The sequence below is a fragment of the Nomascus leucogenys genome, chromosome 13 (genome assembly GCF_006542625.1).
Source record: "Nomascus leucogenys isolate Asia chromosome 13, Asia_NLE_v1, whole genome shotgun sequence".
In the NCBI taxonomy this organism is placed as follows: Eukaryota; Metazoa; Chordata; class Mammalia; order Primates; family Hylobatidae; genus Nomascus; species Nomascus leucogenys.
The window spans coordinates 13,090,282-13,111,027 of NC_044393.1; the positions used below are offsets into that span (position 1 = coordinate 13,090,282).

The 20,746-nt window shown below is 52.1% G+C and overlaps 1 protein-coding gene across 4 annotated transcripts; it reads left to right on the top strand.

Annotated features, from left to right (window-relative positions):
• The first annotated feature begins 224 nt into the window (after nt 1-224).
• KCNG1 (potassium voltage-gated channel modifier subfamily G member 1) lies at nt 225-19,970 on the top strand. Of its 4 annotated transcripts, none has more exons than XM_030826556.1 (4): nt 225-492; nt 11,003-11,060; nt 13,061-13,860; nt 18,606-19,970. In XM_030826556.1, exons 3-4 carry the CDS (start codon nt 13,087-13,089, stop codon nt 19,371-19,373), a joined length of 1,542 nt encoding a protein of 513 aa, XP_030682416.1. In that variant the 5' UTR covers nt 225-492; nt 11,003-11,060; nt 13,061-13,086; the 3' UTR covers nt 19,374-19,970. The 4 variants fall into 4 exon arrangements, with proteins under 4 accessions (XP_030682416.1, XP_003252984.1, XP_030682418.1 ...); XM_030826557.1 differs by lacking the exon at nt 225-492 and adding an exon at nt 9,545-9,666; XM_003252936.2 differs by lacking the exon at nt 11,003-11,060.
• The last annotated feature ends 776 nt before the right edge of the window (nt 19,971-20,746 follow it).

Sequence of the window (20,746 nt, forward strand, 5' to 3'; positions counted from 1 at the left end):
GGCTCAGGAACTGGCAGCGAGGAGCGCAATCCAGCAGGCGCGCCAGGGCCCCCGGATCCAAGGTGCGGGGTCCCGATTGGGCGCCTGGACGCCCCGTGACGGTGGCGCCGCTGCCACTGTCCCGAAGCGGGGCGAGGCCAAGCGCTGCGCTCTCGGCTGCCCGTCCCTTCTCCCCGCCCCGCGCTCAGTCCCCTCCCTCCGTCCCGCCTCCTGCCTCGCTCCCTCCCTCGGCGGCTGCTGCGCCGCGCTCCCGGCGCACTCGGAGCCCGGCGGGGACCGGGAGGCAGAGACGGGGCGGCCGTGGCTCCGAGGGCGGGAGCTGAGCCGGGCCCCGGGACCGAAGTTTGGCGGCGGCTCCAGGAGGCAGAGCGGGCGCCCCGGGCGGCTTCCAGGCCCCTCTCGCGTCCTCGCCCCGGACCTGTGGGCAGCCGGGGGGGCGGAAGCCGCGGCCGGGCCAACTCCGAGGCGGGGACGCCGCGACGGGAACTTGAGGTGGGAACTTTGCGCGCTGCAGCCTCGCCGGGCCCCACCGAAGCGCGAACCGGACCCCGAGCCTGCAAACTCGGGCTCGGGGGCGGCTGCACGTGGCCGTGGCCCTGAACTCCCTGCGGGGGCCTCGAAACCCGCCTGCGGGGAGGCCAGGGCGACAGAGAACTCGGGAGCCACCGCTGGTGCGTGGCGGCGTGGAGCGCGCTTGCTACGGCCAAGGTGCGGGTCCAGCTTCGGTTCATCCCAAGGGGTCCCCGGGATGCGAAGTCCGGGACGTTCGCCGCCGCGGTGACCCCGGCGGGGGCGCATCCCGGCTGTGGGCCGAGGTTTCTCCCCGGATCCCGGGGAGGAAGGAGAGTTAGGGATTGGGGTGGGGGAGTGTGTGTCACTTGCTCATTCACTGTATCCTTAGGCACAGTATGGAGCCCCCCTTCACCCCCACCGTGAGCATGATTGAGTCATTCGTTATGAACACAGCAAGCGTTTATTGAGCGCCTACTGTGTGCTAGGCGCTGGGGATACTGAGACAGTTCACTGGGCACCCCAGGAACTGGTAGGAAAGTGGTAGTCTCAGCCTTAGGGTTTCCATGTGGGAGAGAGGCTCGGCCTGGAGGTATGGAAGGAAAAGGGTGAAGTTCATTCATTCATTCATAGATTGGACAAAGATTGGTTGAGCACCTGTTATACGCAGCTCATCATACCAAGCGCTCAACAGTCATTCATCCAGTTCACAAACATTTATGGAGGCCCTATGCTGGGGAGAAGTGAAGAGGGATGGGATGGGGGCGGGATAGAATGGGGGCACCCTTCATGCAGCTTAGAGAGAAGTAAGGATTAAGATCCAGGCCCCCCCTTGGGAGGCCGCAGACTGCCCCGGGGGGGCCAACTATAGCAGCCCATGTATATAGGCAGAAGTCTTCGTTCATCTAATGCATTCCTTCTCAAGGTGGGAGGCGTGGAAGCTGGAATTGGTTCTAGAATAGGAAGAAAAGATCTTTTCAAAGCTCCTTAGGGGCGGGTGATTGGGTAGGGTGGGGAGGAGTTGAGAAACACTGATCTGACATTACTGAGGAATGCAGGTTCCCACCAATGGGGTTTATGAGTTAAGTTGTCCATTCAGCAGGCATTTTCTTAACACTTGCTGTTATTAAGCACTTAAAGGGTGCCAGGCACCACAGTTACCCAGGTAAATGACAGACACATAGAAGAGGGAGACAGACACATACGCCCCCACCCCCTTTGCTGACTCCCTGAGATAAGTACAGGGGGAAGTGAGAGGAGGGAGCAGGAACTGGTCTGATTGATTGTGGGGTGGGGGAAGTTCCTGCCCTATGAATCTGAGCAGAGGTTTATTCATTAGTGTGTGTTTGATACCCCCACACCCATGACGGCAGAGTTCCTATGGAGAGCCTCACCGGCAGCACATCTCCAAGAAAAGTTTGGCACTGCTGATTGGGGCCATGTGGTGGGCACTGTGGCTAGGGCATGCTGTCCTTCCTTGGGGGATTTTTCAGGCTCTGCCAGACCTGAGCTCTACTTGTGCCTCCCCCGGCTTTGGGAGCCCTGCAGAGTCGCCTGATAGGAGGGGAAGGAGGGAAGGTGTGTTTGAAAAACAGGCAAGTGCTGGCCCCTGGGGATCACCCTCCTCAGTCATTCTCGAAGCCAGCCCGTTCCAGTGGAAAGATATCTGTCGTGGGACACACTCCTGACCTGCAGGGAACTGCAAGCGCACTGGAAACGAGGCAACCTAGGTTCTTCTCCTGAGACTTGAGAGCCCAGGCCCACAGCCTACAGCCTGGGTTCTCAAGCCTTGGGAGTAAAAAAATCAACAAAACCCCTAGTTTTGCCAAACTCTGGGTTGCCTTTTTGGCCACTGGGAGGGAGATGTGACAGTGGAGGCAGAGGTTACTTGCTTCTCCCCATCCCCAAAGACTTTCCTGAAGCTTGTCCTGGAGCCTGATTGGGGCAGATCTGAGCACCACTTTGAATTCTCTGCACCAGATGCACAGCTGGGCTCTGGCAAGAGGTGAGGGAGATGCCTCAGGAAACAGAAGAACAAAGAGATGTGTGCTGGGTACAGGGCTAAGTGACGCAAACCAGCTCCAAGGAACTCACCTCCTGGAGCCTCAGTAGGTACCTTGGCTCGGCTGTCCTTTCTCCACCCTGCTTTCCAATGTTGCTGAAGAGTCAACATTGCCTGTTGCCAGAGGTCTAGGGGTACAGGAATCTACTCTTGGTTGATGCATTAAGCCCAGAAATGGAGCCCGTGGGTGAAAAATGGCAGCTGGTAAAGCCCCTCTAAATAGAATTAATAAAAAGGGAGAGGCGAAGAACCTAGCTGAAGCACTCCATCGCTGTGGACCATTTTTATCATCCAGCAGACTGTATTTGATTAACAAAATCAGAAATGAAGTGACTTTGCTACAAATAGGATCTGAATTGTGCCTAAGACTGTCCCTTGCCCTGAGGTGAGTCTTCAGTCTCACACCCACACCTCCCCGGGCAAGTCTGATCATGCTCTCCCTCCAGAGGACTCTGGTAAGCAGGTGTCTCCCTTCCTGCCGTCCCGAGGTCCCCACTGCTCCCCCAAGCCTGCTTCTCTGCTTAATTTTGAGCTACAAGGAGGCAAAGAAAAAAGGATCTTCTGGCTCAAGTCCCCAAACACCTCCCCGTAGAAGAAGGCAAACGCAAACGTGCATTTGGTGTTATTTTGCTTGCCTGCAGCACAGCAGGGAGGCTCCGGAGGCAGCCTGTCTTTTTTATAGCGGGGAAGGACACTGGCACTTTTTCTCATTTGGGGGCAAGTGAGGGATGGAGGGGAAAGCCCAGCTCCCAGCGCATAATATCCCCAGGAACTTGGGCCCCAGCTTTCAGGAGGCTGGGCCAAGGCCCAGGGTGGTGGGACTGTGGCGAGAACAGACGGCAGGTGGCTAAGAAAGATATATTCTCCACCAGGGCACAGCAGCTCTTGGAAATCTAACATGCCAGGACCCGGGCCAGGCTAATGGTTGGATCCATTTTGATTAACGTTTTAATTGGGGATTAATGCAGCCTGACCCGCCTCTGAGTCAGCTCGGCCAGGAGCCCTAATCCTGACAGATGAAGCTATACTGGCATGAAATGCCGCAGGGCCTGGGAAAGAGTGGCATGGAGAGAGATGGACGGGTCCTCGAGACATCCACTGGGAGTGAGGGAATGGCACAGGTTGAGAGACATGGTACGAGACAGAGAAACCAAAGCCTGCAGAGTGCAGGAGAGAAATGCTTTCCTTCTGGAAAGTTGCCGTGGAAGCTGTGTTAATTTCCTCCTTTCACATACTTGCACACATTTAGTGGCTTAAAGCAATATAAATTTTGTATTATTATTATTATTATTATTATTATTATTAAAGACAGAGTCTTGCTCTATCACCCAGCTGGAGTGTAGTGTCACTATCATGGCCCACCACAGCCTTGACCTCCTGGGCTCAAGTGATCCTCCCACCTCAGCCTCCTGAGTCACTGGGACTAGAGGTACACACCACCATGCTCAGCTGATTTTTTTTTTAATCATAGAAACAGGGTCTCACTATGTTGCCCAGGCTGGCCTTGAACTCTGGAACTCAAGCAGTTCTCTCACCTTGGCCTCCCAAAGTGCTAGGATTCCAGGCGTAAGCCACTGCGCCCAGCCTGAATTTATTATCTCATAGTTTTTGGAGATTAGAAGACCAAATGAGACTCATTGGGCCAAAATCAAGGTATCAGCAGGGCTTATGGAGATGACTCCACCCTCTGCCTCCATCGTCAACATCTCCTTCCCAGAGGCCAAAATGGCAATGCTGAGTTTGGCAAAACTAGGGGTTTTGTCGATTTTTTTTAACTCTGCTCTCTTGCAAATATAAAATAGTGATAAATATGTTTCCCCAGCCATGGACAATTGCCTGCTTCTCCCCATCCTCAGAAACATTCCAAAATCTTGTCCATATGAAATAGAGACTAGAAACCCAATCCCTGACTCACTGCAAGGGGTGGAGACACCACACCAGCTCCCCGAAAGGAACAAGTGGTTCAAGGAGGCAGTAAAAGGCAGGGGTCAAAGAGGTTTGGCCTGGAGTCCCACAGATCTAGCTTAATTCTGGCTTAATCACTTATTGCCAGACATAAGTTTTCACTTCTCAGGGCCTCAGTTTCTTCATTTGTAAAATGGGGGTATTAGTGATAATACCTGCCTTTTTAGGAAAGGATGGAGACTCAGGCAATTAAGGCTCCTAGCACAGCACCTGGCACTTAGTGAGTTTGCAGTGGAGGGAGGCTGTGGTTGCTGCTATTTATAACACTTTGTGCAGTTAGCACTCTCTCTGCATTCCCCGCTGCCACTCGGAAGAGGGATGGAGAGCATAAGACAGAAAGAACAGGGTCCAGAGAGGCCTGCAGCTTGTTGGAACCCTGGAGAGAGACCTGAAAGAAGTTGGGGTCAGCCCAGGACCATTTGTAGAACCATTTAGTGCCCCTGATAGAATGTAGCCATGGGCACAGGAGGCCCGGTGACACTGCTCATCCCTGCAGCAAACCGCCGTTCACCAGATCCCCATAATAGCCCTGTGAGGTCGGCAATCTTATCCCCATCTTCTAGGGGAGGAGGCAGGCTCAGAGAGGCCAGCGGCTCAGTGGGTGTGATGGCCTGCTCAGGCCACAGGGTTATTAGCAGGAGCAGCAGGGACGACTAGTCACACCTGGCTTGGACCTTCATTCCATCCCATTCTGCCCTCCCAAGTCCCACCCCACAGGTCCTGCACCTGTACCCTCAGTCATGTGCTGACCTCAGGGTGGTCACATGAGAACTGCCACTCAGAACGCCTTATGGTCTCAATGATCATTTATCTTTGGAATTATGTTCTCAGCCCTCAGCCATAGCTTATAAGCATCACCTTTTTCCTCAAAGGAAGGATAGAAAAATTGCAAGGAGAGTGTCAGTGGATCTCTGGGCTCCTGAATGGAAATTTGATCAAGGCAGCCCCAATGCAGAAGATTTTTCTCACAAACCAGAAGGGATTCCATTTCTCCAATGAAGCGGGACTCACAGAGCTTTCCAGAGCCTCTAGGAGATTGACACATTGGGCAGGGCAGTCCCGGTGAAAGCCCAGAGCAGCTCCTGTGCCTCCAGCCCCTGGGAGAACTCCAGGCATTCCTGGTCCCCTCCCTCGCACACAATCTCCCGGAGAGCCTGTGAAAATGCTCATTGCTGGGCCTCCCCTTCAGGCATTCCGACTGGGAAGGGAGGGTGCCGGGAATCTGTATCTCCACCGAGCACCCCGAGCAATTCAGAAGGTTCTGTTGTTCTTGTGCTCTTCATTTGTCTTTTTAAACCTGGGTTAAAACCCGGAGTTGTACAAACCACACCGCTTCCCAGCACGCCTCCTCATTGGCCTGTGCCAGGCTGTCTCATCTTACTCATTTTTCTTTGTTCCAATCCCCGTGCTTCTTCCTCTTCCTTTGCCCTTCCAGGCACCCTCCATGTGGTTGATATAGATCCTCGCATGTGCTTGAGACCTTGTAAAATATGTAATGTGTGTGTGTTCATTTACATAAATAGCACAGTGCTAGAAACTTCTGTTTCTTTTTCCACTCGGCACACTGTTTTTAAAACCTAAATGTGTTGCTAAGTCTCCACCCAGTCCATTGCTTCTGATTCCTGGGCAATCTGCAGGATTCCAAAATCTGCCTTTATGAAGACTTGCCTGTCCACTCCCCTGGGGATGGATGCTAGGGGACCTCCTGGTACCGTAAACAACACAGAACATGCATTCTTATACCTTGTTTGTTACTCTCTTCCATCTGGTTCCCCAGAAGCAAACCCTGAGTGAAGGATTTGAGTGCAAATAATTTATTACTGACAATGTCTGCCACAACCCTTCGTGGTCCCAGGTCTGGGAAATATACCCAGAAGTGGGTTTCCTGGGTCACAGGGCAGCAGCATCTTCATTTCCCTCATTACTGCCCAGTGGCTTTCCCAGTGTTAGGCCAGCCCACATACCCTCCAGCAATTGGATCCAGGGGTCAGATGATGCTGGATCCAAATCCCAGTGGGTCAGGTCAGAAAAGAAGATTCTCTTGGGAAGCAGGGAGGGGGGCAGCCGACTCTAATCATAGCTTGTGAAAATTCCAAGACGACCATTGAGGGTTCACTGAGCGTCAGGCGTGGAGCCAAGTGCATCACCTATGCCATCTGCTTTTGTCCTCACCATAACTCAAGGGGGCAGGAGTTGTTTGTAGCCTCATTACACAGATAAAGAAACTGAGTCTCAGGGGTAGGGCACGACTTGCCTAAAGTCACAGAGCAACTGGCCTTGAACCCAGGTCTCCTGATTTTAAAGCCTGTGTCCCCTTCTGCCTCCTCAGCTTAGGGTGGTTGGCACATTGTCCCCCAAGCTGGAGGAGAACCAGAACCAGAACCAGCACCAGCTTTTTTTGAACATCTCCTTTTTTTTTTCAAGACAGAATCTCACTCTGTCACCCAGGCTGGAGCGCAGTGGCACCACCTCCGCTCACTGCAACCTCTGCCTCCCAGGTTCAAGTGATTCTCCTGCCTCAATCTTCCCAGTAGCTGGGATTACAGGCACCCACCACCATGCCCGGCTTAATTTTGTATTTTTAGTAGAGATGGAGTTTCACCATGTTGGCCAGGCTGGACTCAAACTCCTGGCCTCAGGTGATCCACCCGCCTCGGCCTCCCAAAGTGCTGGGATTACAGGCGTGAGCCACCATGCCCGGCCTCAGCATCCCATTTCCTATTGCAACTGTCACAAATTACCACAAACTGAGTGGCTTAAGACAGCCCAATTGTATTATCTTACAGGTCTGGAGGTCAGAGGTTGGAAATGGGTCTGGCTGGGCTAATATCGAGTGTTAGCAGGGCTGTGCTCCTTTCTGCAGGCTCCAGGGAGCTCATTTCCTGGTCTCCAGCCTTTGGAGGCCACCTGCATTCCTTGACTCATGGCCCCTTCCTCCATCTTCACAGCCAGCAGTGGCCAGTGGAGTCATTCTCATGCCACAGCCCTCTACCGCTCCATCTGCTGCTTTCTTTTTCCACAAATAAGGACCCCGTTGATTACATTGGGCCCACCCAGATCATCCAAGGTAATTTCCTATCTCAGGTCAGCTGTAGCAGCCTTAATTCCATCTGTAACCTTCATTCCTCCTTGCCATGCAGTCTAACATAGTCACAGGTTCCAGTGATTAGGATTAGGACATGGGCATCTAGGGGAATGTGGGGACATTTTTCTGCCTACCATATGCCCTACACTGACCACTCTGGCCTGATGTGATGCAGCTTCAGTGGGTACCGGGCACAGGGCACAGGTGAGGCCCCTGCCTCTGGCTTCACCATAGCTCTACTACCCTGGCCCTCCTGCCCTTGCCAGCCTAGCCAGGTCAAAGCTGCCAGGTGACACCCTCACCCCCTGCAAACACACACCCATCAGCTCAGCATTGATGGTCTGGCACCATCCTTGGGAGACACCCATCTCCGCCCTCTCTCCTTGATTTTGCCGGCATCTTCTTCTGTCCCTAATCCCACAGCCAGGAACGGCTTCGTCTGGCTCAGCTCACCATAGCGCCACCTATCCGTCGCCTCGGTAAATGGCACCCCTGGAAACCTGGTTCTTCTCTTTCCCCCTCCCCCAGGCCCCATTCCTCAGCCAGTCCTGAGGGCTCTTCCTCCAAAGTTCATCCCAAATCCCTCCTGTTCTCCAGGACTTCCACCGCTGCAAACCTTAGTCATTTCCAGAATGACTTCCATAGCCTCCAGCCTGGGCTCCCCAGCCCACCCGCTGTCCACTGACCTGGCAGGCACACATGGACTCCTTGTCCTTTGCAGAATAAGCCCCAGCTCCTTATTGTCAGCCCCTGGGCCCTGCTGCACCTGCCCCCTGCCCCCCTCCTCTTCTCCCAGTTTCCCCTCGCTCTGTGCTCGGCATTCTCTGGTCTTTGATCATCCAAGCCCACCCCCAAGTCAGGGAGCAAATTCTTGCCACTCCCTCTGCCAGGTCCTCACAGGGCTGGATCCATCCGTGCGGCTCAACCCTATGTCCCTTCCTCTAAGAAGCCCTCCTTCACCCCTCCAGCCAGTGTTGCCCCACACCCCACAATAGTCATTCTCCATCTCTCACCTTGCTCTGTCAACAACACTGCAGTCACTGCAGCCTGAAATGATTTGTGTGCTCATTTGGAAACAGTCTTCCCCACCAGAAGGTCACCTCCATGAGGACAGGGACTGGGTCTGTCTTGTTCTCTGCCATGTCTCCAGCTCTAATACAGAGTCTGACACATGGTGAGTGTTCAGTAACTACTGAATAAACGAACAAATAAATGAATGAATGACACCTGCCTCCGGACTTCACCTCATCTCCCCCATCGCAGCCTCTGCCTCAAACAGCTTCCTCTCCCCAAGCATCCATAGACCCTCGGAGGCAAAATCACTTAAACCCACCATGCTGTAGAACTAACAGAACTAACACCATGGAGAAATAAAAAATTTCTTGTGAGGATATCAGGCTGCGTGAAAAGCAGTATTATTTTTCAGAAGCCCAGGCTTTGGGGCTTCTTTGATTTATGAACTTTAGTGTAGGGTCTAGAGGTGCTGAGCCGTCCATCTCACATCAGATCGGGTATCCGCAAGACCAAAGGCCATGGAGAAATATGCCTGTTCTTCCTTTAGCAAGTTCTGGCCTCAGCATTTCCCCAGGGGACTCTGGCTTTGAGAACAAGGTCGTTACTGTGTTTATTACCCTCCGAGTAGCATCAGCCTCTCCATACTCACCGTGCTGCCGAGACAGGATCACTTTCCACACAAGAAACTCACGTGGGGGCAGGGTGTGAAGGAAATAAATCACTAATTGGGGGAGTTTTCTGCTGGAGGGAAAGCTGGGAGGGTTGAAAGAAGAAATTCCTAAAAAGAAGAGGTGATTACAGCCATGGGGATTCACAAGAGCCCTCCAGGGCTTGTGTGAAGCATTTTCCCTTTACCTCCATCACCATTCTTGCCAAACAGAATGTCACTTTTTCTCTTTTCTGTGGTAGCAAAGATGAAACAGCAGAGCTGAAAAGAGAGATCACCAAGGAAAGTGCCTGAAAGGGATTATTCCCACGCCTCCAAAGGATCCTGGCAGGCTGTGCCTGAGGAGATGGGTTCCAATTTTAGGTGAAGTTAAAAACACTCTAACCGTCTAAAATCAAATCATTTTTCTTTCAAACACAGGTGTACCCTAGTTTTCCAAACCCTGATCTATGCAATTGTAGCCTTCCCCAAAGATCAGTGAGTAGTAGAGGGATGATCTGCTTTTGTAAAGCAATTCCTCTTAGGAAGGAGCCCCTTTTAAGTGTGAAACACCCTCCCTCCCCTTCCAGCACCTGTTAAAACACTTTCTCATTCATACGTACATGTGTTTGTGTATGTGTGTGTTCGTGAGTGGGTGTTTCCCTGAACATGTCCCACAGCACTGACCCATATTTAAGTATTGGAAATGGGTTTCCATTTGGAACTGATAGACTTTTACCACTCGATTCCATCGGGGATTTGTCTAGGGAGAGGGCTGGTGATTTTGTTTTTTTTGGTTTGTTTTGTTTTGTTTTGTTTTGTTTTTGTTTTTGTTTTAGACAGAGGCTTGCTCTGTCACCAGGCTGGAGTGCAGTGGCACCATCTCAGCTCACTGCAACCTCCACCTCTCAGGTTCAAGGGATTCTCCTGCCTCAGCCTCCCGAGTAGCTGGGATTTCAGGCACGTGCCACCACACCTGGCTAATTTTTGTATTTTTAGTAGAGATGGGGTTTCACCTTGTTGGCCAGGATGATCTCGATCTTATGACCTCATGATGCACCCATCTCGGCCTCCCAAAGTGCTGGGATTACAGGCCTGAGCCACCGCACCTGGCTGAGGGCTGGTGATTTTTAAAAGCAGACTATTTGACTCCTACTAACTTTTCTATGCATCGGCTTAATTCCAGAGAGCTCTATAGCTATAATCTAAGGGTCTCAAACTCAAATGCCTATAGGGCCGGGAAGGAAACACATTTGAGTGGAATACAGTGGGTGTTAGGAAGACAATAGTTGGGGGTGGGGACTGTGGTGGATTGGAGCATGTGCTGCCTAAAGGGGTAGCCATTTCTCAGTTGGTGTTTGGGCCAAGTGTTGCCAGATATCCTGATTTTTTAAGAGAAGCCAAGGATATGGATTTTTACATGAAATTTCTCAACTTTCAAAAACCTCTCCAAGCCAAGTAAAATATTTGTGAACCAAATTCAGCCCATGAGCTAGTAATGAATAAGCAATCTTGTTCCAGTAGCACAAACCCTTAGCTTTGAGGGTTGGGAAGGAAGGAGTCCATGCAAGTTGATATTTTGACCTCAGTTCCCCAGAAGTCACCTTATCATGTTGGTCTCATCAACAGGAAATGTACTCATTTAGCAAGCACTTCTTTGAGCCTTTACAGTGCTGAGCATAGGGATTCAGAGATGACTAAAGCACGTTTCTTCCCCCAGGGAGCAGGCTGCCTAATGAAGGAGCCAGGCTTGTGCACAGACAATTCTAGAACTGGTGGTAAGTGCTGTGAAGACGGATGCACCAGTTGTAAGGGGAGGGGTGCTCAATTTAGCTGGAAGAGCCAAGGAAGGCTTCCTGGATGAACATGGCTGTCCAGTTCACCCCTGCATCCTCAAGGTGATGTTTGCCGACCCCTGAGCAAACATGGCATTGCTTTCATAGTTGTGCATTTCTTTGTCCATTGCTTCTGATTTATGGCAATGGTATCTGTTTTCCATTAATGGAAACAATATAAGTTGTCCCTTTAAGATAAATAATAATAGGCCGGGCGTGGCAGCTCACACCTGTAATCCCAGCACTTTGGGAGGCCAAGGTGGGCAGATCACCTGAGATCAAGAGTTCAAGACCAGCCTGGCCAACATGGCAAAACCACGTCTACTAAAAATACAAAAAATTAACCAGGTGTGGTGGCACACCTGTAGTCCCAGCTATTCGGGAGGCTGAGGCACAAGAATTGCTTGAACCCACGGCGCGGAGGTTGCAATGAGACAAGATCATGCCACTGCACTCCAGCCTAGGCAAAAGAGCGAGACTCTGTCTCAAAAATAATAATAATAATAATAATAATAGACAATAATTACTGAATACCTACTATGTGCCAGGTACTGCATTAAATGCTCTTATGTACATAATTCACTTAGGCCTCCCAGTAATCTTATCAAATAGGTCACATGGCTGTACCCATTTTACAGACAAGGAAATTAAGACACATCAAGGTTGAGTCACTTGCCCAGGCTGTGTGGCTCCGAAGTCTGCGTTCATAACCATTAACCAAGCCTCTCCACCTCAGCATTAAGGACACTTGGGACCAGATAGGTGTCTGTTGTGGGGACTGTCCTGTGCATTGTAGGACATGCGACAGTATTCCCTGGCCTCTACCTACTAAATGCCAATAGCAACCCCAGTCATGACCAGCAAAAATGCTTCCAGGCATTGCCACGTGTCTTTTGGGAGACTAAATCAGCCCTATGAGAACTGTAGGTCTACACCAAATTGTTTTTCCAAGCCAAATAAATACCAAAAAAAAGGTTAATTTAAAATAAAATGTTAAGTAAATAACAGTACATGTGTCACCTGAAAATCCACTAGGATGTCAGCCGCCTGGGATCAGAGACCCCTTCACATTCTGCGCACGGCTGCATCCCCAGTGCATAGATGGATATGGGAGAATTGTGAAGGCTGGGAGATGCTGAACAATGTTGTTGCTATTTCACTATTAGGTGAATGTCTTTGTCATCTCAGGCTGATGTAACCAAATATTAATACCACAGACTGGGTGGCTTCAGCAACACTTATTTCTCCCAGTTCTGTCAGCTGCAAGTCTGAGAGTAGGGCGCCAGCAGCACTCTTCTCCGGGTTTCACACTTAGATGCCTCCCTGAGTGCTCACATGGCAGAGAGATAGCCCTAGTGTCTCTTCCTCTTCTTTTTTTTTTTTTTTTGTTTTGTTTTGTTTTTATTTTTTGAGATGGAGTCTTACTCTGTCACCCAGGATGGAGTGCAGTGGCACGATCTCGGCTCACTGCAACCTTCACGTCCCACGTTCAAGTGATTCTTGCGCCTCAGCCTCCCTAGTAGCTAGGATTACAGGTGCACGCCACCATGCCCGGCTAGTTTTTGTATTTTTAGTAGAGACAGACAGGGTTTCACCATGTTGGCCAGGCGGGTCTCAAACTCCTGACCTCAGGTGATGCACCCACCTCGGCCTCCCAAAGTGCTGGGATTACAGGCGTGAGCCACTGCGCCCAGCCTGTCTTCCTCCTCTTATAAGAACACGAATCCCATCGTGGGGGCTTTGCTCTTATAACCACATCTGAACCAAATCACATCTCAAAGGCCCCACCTCCTAATACCATCCCATTGAGGGCTAGGGCCTGCACCCTATGGGTGTGGGGGTAAAGATTCCATCCCTAACGGTGCATATCTGCAGAATCTGCATTCTCAGCAAGGTGAAGCTAGGGGTGGTCACTGAGGGTCTTTCCTCCCTTCTCCCCACAGGCCCGAGAGGGATGTGAAGGCCCAAAATGACCCTCTTACCGGGAGACAATTCTGACTACGACTACAGCGCGCTGAGCTGCACCTCTGACGCCTCCTTCCACCCGGCCTTCCTTCCGCAGCGCCAGGCCATCAAGGGCGCGTTCTACCGCCGGGCGCAGCGGCTGCGGCCGCAGGATGAGCCCCGCCAGGGCTGTCAGCCCGAGGACCGCCGCCGTCGGATCATCATCAACGTGGGCGGCATCAAGTACTCGCTGCCCTGGACCACGCTGGACGAGTTCCCGCTGACGCGCCTGGGCCAGCTCAAGGCCTGCACCAACTTCGACGACATCCTCAACGTGTGCGATGACTACGACGTCACCTGCAACGAGTTCTTCTTCGACCGCAACCCGGGGGCCTTCGGCACTATCCTGACCTTCCTGCGCGCGGGGAAGCTGCGGCTGCTGCGCGAGATGTGCGCGCTGTCCTTCCAGGAGGAGCTGCTGTACTGGGGCATCGCGGAGGACCACCTGGACGGCTGCTGCAAGCGCCGCTACCTGCAGAAGATTGAGGAGTTCGCGGAGATGGTGGAGCGGGAGGAAGAGGACGACGCGCTGGACAGCGAGGGCCGCGACAGCGAGGGCCCGGCCGAGGGGGAGGGCCGCCTGGGGCGCTGCATGCGGCGACTGCGCGACATGGTGGAGAGGCCGCACTCGGGGCTGCCTGGCAAGGTGTTCGCCTGCCTGTCGGTGCTCTTCGTGACCGTCACCGCCGTCAACCTCTCCGTCAGCACCTTGCCCAGCCTGAGGGAGGAGGAGGAGCAGGTAAGAGCCCACGCCCCGCGGGGAAACGTGCCACCACGAGGGAAGGGACTCTGAGCATTGTCACCTCCTCCACTGGCTGAATAGCATCTCTGGTCCCTCCTGACATCAGGAATGTTTGTGTGCATGGTCTGCCTCCCTGTTAATATGTGAGCATCATGGGGGTCCACGCCTGTGCCTGTCCTGGCCTCCACTGTGCCCGCCACTGCCCTCCCCCTTGCCGGTGTCTGGAACAGGGTCCAGCACAAACAGGCACTCAACCACTATTTGTTGAATGAACAAATGAGTGAATAAATGGATGGTGTGATTTTTGACGTGCCTGGCCCTGAGCGAAGCACATTACATATATCATCAAATTTATCTCAACCACTCGGCCCTTTCTCAACCTTCCTAATCATTTGCATCATAGTAGCCCAGACACATTTTCTGGGTCCTGAAGATAATTTTTATTGATGGGTACATGTGTGTCTACAAATGGTGAGCATTTCTTTTTGTTACATAAGAGAATGAATGGAAAGTTTATTTACTCCAGGGCCTGACACGGGGTGTGTGCTACAGTCGAAGGGCTCTCACTCATCTGGGAGTTCACAGGAACCGGAGCTGGGCTGCATGTGCCACCTACGTCTTATCTCCCCAGGGAATGCTCCAGCAACCCTGTGGGGGAAGTGTTTTCACACCCACTCAGTATTTGAGGACACTGCCCAACCCCAGGTCTAAGTCTAGTCTGTGTTTGTAAGCATGGAAAGATGGTTCCCACGTGGCAGCTTGGGGACCTAATATAGCCCCTGCTGCAAGCGCCGCTACCTGCAGAAGATTGAGGAGTTTCCCAAGGTTTCCCAAAAATTTGACTTGGTTGCCAACATTAAAAGTGAAGTTTTTTCATATAAAAATTCAAAATCTCAGCTTCTTTTAAAAATTCATAAGATCAGGCCAGGTGTGGTGGCTCACGCCTATAATTCCAACACTGGGAGCTGGAGGCAGAAGGATCGCTTGAGCCCAGGAGTTCAAAATCAGCCTGGGCAATGTAATGAGACCCTGTCTTTACGGAAAAAAAAAAAAAATTTAATTAGCCAGGTGTGGTGGCTTGCACCTGTAGTCCTAGCTACTTGGGAGGCTGAGGCAGGAGGATTGCTTGAGCCTCGGAAGTGAGGCTGCAGTGAGCCATGATCACGCCACTGCAGTCCTGTCTGGGCAACAGAGTGAGACTCCATCTCTAAAAAACAAAATTTTTAAAAAAATTGTAAGGTTGGGTTCCTCCCCTCCCCCTGCCCCGCCACCAACATACACACCAGCCTGCAGCCCTACACGGCAGCTCCTGGGGAGAGCCAAGTCCACAGGGGCCCAGTTCAGTCTCCTTGTGTATGAGACCATGGGCCTTTGAGTTGGTGACTCCTTCCCTATATATGGGGATTCTGGAAGCTTCAAGAAAGACCAAAAGGTCTCAGAGGTACAAATTGTATAGGCAGTGGAGAAATAGGTATGGCGGTGTGAACTGAACGTAAATATCATGCCAGCCAATATTTATTGAGCACTGACTGTATACCCTGCATGTGCTAAGTGCTTTATGTGCACTCTTGAATTTAACATTAGAAGTACTCACCATGTCAGGATTTTTCCACTTATGTATGTGGAGGAAGTAGCAATAGCTGTTGCGTTAATAATCCACAGAGGCTTGCAGGTACTTTTTGTACACATTGAATTTATTTATTTCTTTTTAAGAGATGGGGTCTTGCTTTGCTGCCCAGGCTGGCCTCAAAGTCCTGGCTTCAAGCGATCCTCCCACCTCTGCCTCCCAAAGTGCTAAGATTACACTGTACTGGAGTACAGTGGTGCGATATTGGCTCACTGCAACCTCCACCTCCCAGATTGAAGCGATTCTTATGTCTCATGTACATGCACTCTCAAATTTAACATTAGAAGTACTCACCGTGTCAGGATTTTTCCACTTATGTATGTGGAGGAAGTGGGCCCCCATGCCTGGCTTATAAGTTGAATTTTCAAATGGGTATTAAGAAAATAGCATTCAACTAGTAAGGTTAACTTTTTAAACTTTTTTAAATTAAAAAAACAATTTTAGGCCACGTGTGGTGGCTCACGCCTGTAATCCCAGCACTTTGGGAGGCTGAGGCAGGTGGATCACTTCAGGTCAGGAGTTCAAGACTAGCCTGGCCAACATGGCAAAACCCCATCTCTGCTAAAAATACAAAAATTAGCTGGGCGTGTTGGCACTCGCTTGTAATCCTAGCTACTTGGGAGGCTGAGACATGAGAATTTCTTCAATCTGGGAGGCAGAGGTTGCAGTGAGCCAAGATCACACCACTGTACTCGAGTCTGGGCAACAGAGTGAGACCTTGTCTCAAAAAAAAAAAATATTTAGAGATGGGGTGTTGCTATGTTGCCCAGGTTGGACTCGAACTCTTGGACTCAAGCATTCCTCCTGCCTCAGCCTCCTGAATAGCTGGGACTAAAGGCACATGCCATCATACCCAGCTGGTAAAATTAACTTTCAATAAGCATGAAGGGTAGTGATGAAGAGGTCAGGGCTAGAGCCAGATGGCCTGAATTCAAATCCTGCTTTCTCCTCTCTAGCTGTGTAGTAGCTGTGGGCAAGCTATTTAAACTCTTGAGCCTCTGATTTCTCACCTGTCCAGGGCGGGTATGAACAGGCCCACTTCACAGTGTTAAGGATTCAGTGAGTTCACATGAAGTGATTAGAAGTGATTGGGGCCGGGTGCGGTGGCTCACGCCTGTAATCCCAGAACTTTGGGAGGCCGAGGCAGGCAGATCACTTGAGGTCGGGAGTTCGAGACCAGCGTGACCAACATGGAGAAACCCCCATCTCTACTAAAAATACAAAATTAGCCGGACATGGTAGCACATGCCTGTAATCCCAGCTACTCGGGACCTGAGGCAGGAGAATCGCTTGAACCTGGGAAGTGGAGGTTGCAGTGAGCCGAGATTGCGCCATTGCACTCCAGCCTGGGCAACAAGAGCAAAAAAAAAGAAGTGATTGGGCTGACTGAGTCCACACCGCATAAAGGGATTAGAAGTGATGCATAGTGAATGTGCAGAAAGTCCTCTCTTAAGGATTAGGGTCAAGAAGAAAAAGAAAGGAAAGGGAAAATGCTCACCATTTGAGACCTGTCTGGAAATTGCTGTACTTAGTATAAATTTCTTCTCAGCTCCAACATCTTTGATCGTGATTTTATCAGGAAAATACTAATAAAGCCACTGTTTTGTTCAACTTCTGATACTTGCTTTTTGAAAAAAAAATAATAATACCTTTGCCTTTTTAAGGATTCAGTGAAAATGCTGTTCTTCAACTTCATTTTGGGGTGCAGTGGGATTCACTGCTTCACATGCTCCTTGTGCACACATTTGAGTGCCTACTGTATGCAGGCACTACAGGGGAGACAGGGTGACCAGGACAAGTCTTCCGACCTCAAGAAGCTTCAAGTCTATTGGGGTTGGGATGGAGTAGTGGCACCACCCACCCCCCCCCGCATCACCATAAGCGTGAGACACAAGCCAAGGAGGCTCTGTGTGGGAGGCCCACTGACACTGCTGGAGCTTAGTGGGGCACGCTCCAGGAAGGCTTCCCAGAGGAAGGGGCTTCCCATCCCAGAGGTCTAAGACCTTAAAGCCCCACCAGGTATTAGCTCATATCTCCAGCCTCTAACATATTCCTAGAGACAGAATTGTTCAAGTGGGACTTGTAGAACTCAGCTGTGCCCCAGAACCTCCAAGATGCCCCAGGCTGGAACCACGCTGGCCTCTCCTCTCTGCCAAAGGCCCCTTCAAGGATGAGGCCCAAATCCACTAAAGGACTGTTTACCACCCAGTTATATTCCAGACCAGAGAGGCAAGCTGGCAGCTCGCATGCCAAACCCAACAAAAATATGTGTTTTAGTGACCCATAGAGTATTTCTTTGCACTGAATTATCACCAGGACTTAAATCGACATTTTATCTATTTAACCAACATTATCACCAACATGTGTCACCAGGAGAGTTCATGTAAAACTGCACATTTCCAGCCTCTTTTGAAAGCTTCGGTGAGGCAGCCTTAGCCTAAATTTGCCCGGGGCAGTGATGGGGGCACTGAACAAGACTATTCCTCAGAGTCCATCGGGAGCCATGGGGGGTGCTAAGCAGAGGAGGAACAGGATCCCTCTGGCTATGTGTGGAAAATGGACTGCAGGGATGAGGGAGCCCAGGGGGGAGGTGACTGCAACCGTCCAGGCTAGAAAGGATGGTGGCCAGACCAGGTGGGAGCAGTGGGCAGTGGGTTTGATTCTCATGCTGTTTTAAATGAAGAGACTTCCTGGGGGTTATACACAAGGCGGTAAGGATGACGCCAGGTCTCCTGTGCTGAGCCATTGGAAAGATGGAATTGCTGAAAGCCAGGGAGGGAAACCACCAGTGGGCAGAGGAAACCAGGATCCCGTGGCGAATTCGAGATGCCCCTCAGACACCCAGGTGGGAGCGTCAGGGAGGCAGCCTATTGGGGGTCTGGAGTTCAGGGCCGAGGTGGGGGCTGCAGAGAGAGATGAGAAGCGGCCAGTGCAGAGATGGTGCTTAGTGCCCCAGGCCTCAGAGTGGGCACAACTAGGGAGAGGACCCGGGGCCACTCAACCTGGAGAGGTCACCTTCCGCCTGGGAAGCCTAGCAGGGCACAGGGCAGAGCTTCTGCGCTCCTTCCCTGGTGGGCCCGCTGACCCCTCCGGCGTCCCTTCCCCTCTCTCCCAGGGCCACTGTTCCCAGATGTGCCACAACGTCTTCATCGTGGAGTCGGTGTGCGTGGGCTGGTTCTCCCTGGAGTTCCTCCTGCGGCTCATTCAGGCGCCCAGCAAGTTCGCCTTCCTGCGGAGCCCGCTGACGCTGATCGACCTGGTGGCCATCCTGCCCTACTACATCACGCTGCTGGTGGACGGCGCCGCCGCGGGCCGCCGCAAGCCCGGCGCCGGCAACAGCTACCTGGACAAGGTGGGGCTGGTGCTGCGCGTGCTGCGGGCGCTGCGCATCCTGTACGTGATGCGCCTGGCGCGCCACTCCCTGGGGCTGCAGACCCTGGGGCTCACCGCCCGCCGCTGCACCCGCGAGTTCGGGCTCCTGCTGCTGTTCCTCTGCGTGGCCATCGCCCTCTTCGCGCCCCTGCTCTACGTCATCGAGAACGAGATGGCCGACAGCCCCGAGTTCACCAGCATCCCTGCCTGCTACTGGTGGGCCGTCATCACCATGACGACGGTGGGCTATGGCGACATGGTCCCCAGGAGCACCCCGGGCCAGGTAGTGGCCCTGAGCAGCATCCTGAGCGGCATCCTGCTCATGGCCTTCCCCGTCACCTCCATCTTCCACACCTTCTCCCGCTCCTACCTGGAGCTCAAGCAGGAGCAGGAGAGGGTGATGTTCCGGAGGGCGCAGTTCCTCATCAAAACCAAGTCGCAGCTGAGCGTGTCCCAGGACAGTGACATCTTGTTCGGAAGTGCCTCCTCGGACACCAGAGACAATAACTGAGCGCGGAGGACACGCCTGCCCTGCCTGCCATCTGTGGCCCGAAGCCATTGCCATCCACTGCAGACGCCTGGAGAGGGACAGGCCGCTTCTGAGTGCAGTCCTGGCGCAGCACCGACTCCCACGCACCCGGGGAAGGACACCCTCACTCCCACACCCCGGGAAGGACACCCGCACATCAGCAGAGGGGCCCTGCCCCTCTGCCTGCAGCCGTGAAAGGAAGCTGGGTCATCAGCCCAGCCCCGCCCACCCCAGCCCCTATGTGTGTTTCCCTCAATAAGGAGATGCCTTGTTCTTTTCACCATGCAAATAACATGCCCAGCAAAAACTTGCTTTATGGGTCTGCCTGGAGAAAAAAAAAAATACAAACAGCAGCAACAGCATGTCTATCTCTAATGTGGATCATGTCCAGGGAAAAGAAATTGATGAAAAAGAGAGAATGCCTTCCATGGGGCTCTCTTAAAAGAGGGAGCTGGGTTTCCCAGCAAAGCCAGCGTGTGGGGACTGGAAGTAAAGGGCCCTGTGTGCTTGGGTTGTTCAGGCCCAGTGGGGGCCTACTGGGGTTGTAGAAAAAGAGAACAGCCACTTTTAGGAAAATGACCTGTGAATACTGTACTCCCTCTCTCGTTTCTCTTTGACTCTCCCCACCTCCGCGCCTTTCTTTCTCCCTTTTCCCTTTTATCCTTTTTTCCTTCTCTTCCATCCTCTGTTCACCTCTTTCACCCCTTAGGGCTGGTTTTTCAAACTTTCACACAAAGGCACCCCTGACAGTTGACAGGTCATCAGGGGGCCTGTCAGCGTTGTTGACTATGAGGTGAAATCAGTTCATTTTATCTTTAAAAAATCATGTGGGGTTTTTATTCTACTCTGCATTTATTTTAATCTGTGAAAAAAAAATACTTTACATCATATACCTGCATATAAATCTAAACCTAGAGTGGGGACAGATGTTTTTGAAAGGGGATTTACAGTTCCCTGGGCAGACTGAGAAGCACAATCTGCAGCCCCCACAGGCCTCCCTGTGCCCCCAAAGACCTGCAGAGCACCCACCCAACCTGCGACCTGCAGAGTACACACCCCACCTGCAACAGGTCCCCGACTTCATATAGCATATGTGACCCACAGTAGAGAGAGCGCCCAGGCCAGTCGAGCAGATTCTACTCCAGCTGGCAGGACATAGAGCCCCTCAGTGCCAGGCGTGGGGAGGGGGCTTCCCACTCAGGTCACAGTCACAAGCTTGTCCTAACCCTCGAGGACACAGCCACATCATTCCCATCCCACCACCTTCACACCCACCCATCCCTCTGCCAGGGATGCCCTTCCTGCAGAACACTGCATGGCTGGCTCCTTCCCAGAGGGGCCTTCCCTGACCACCT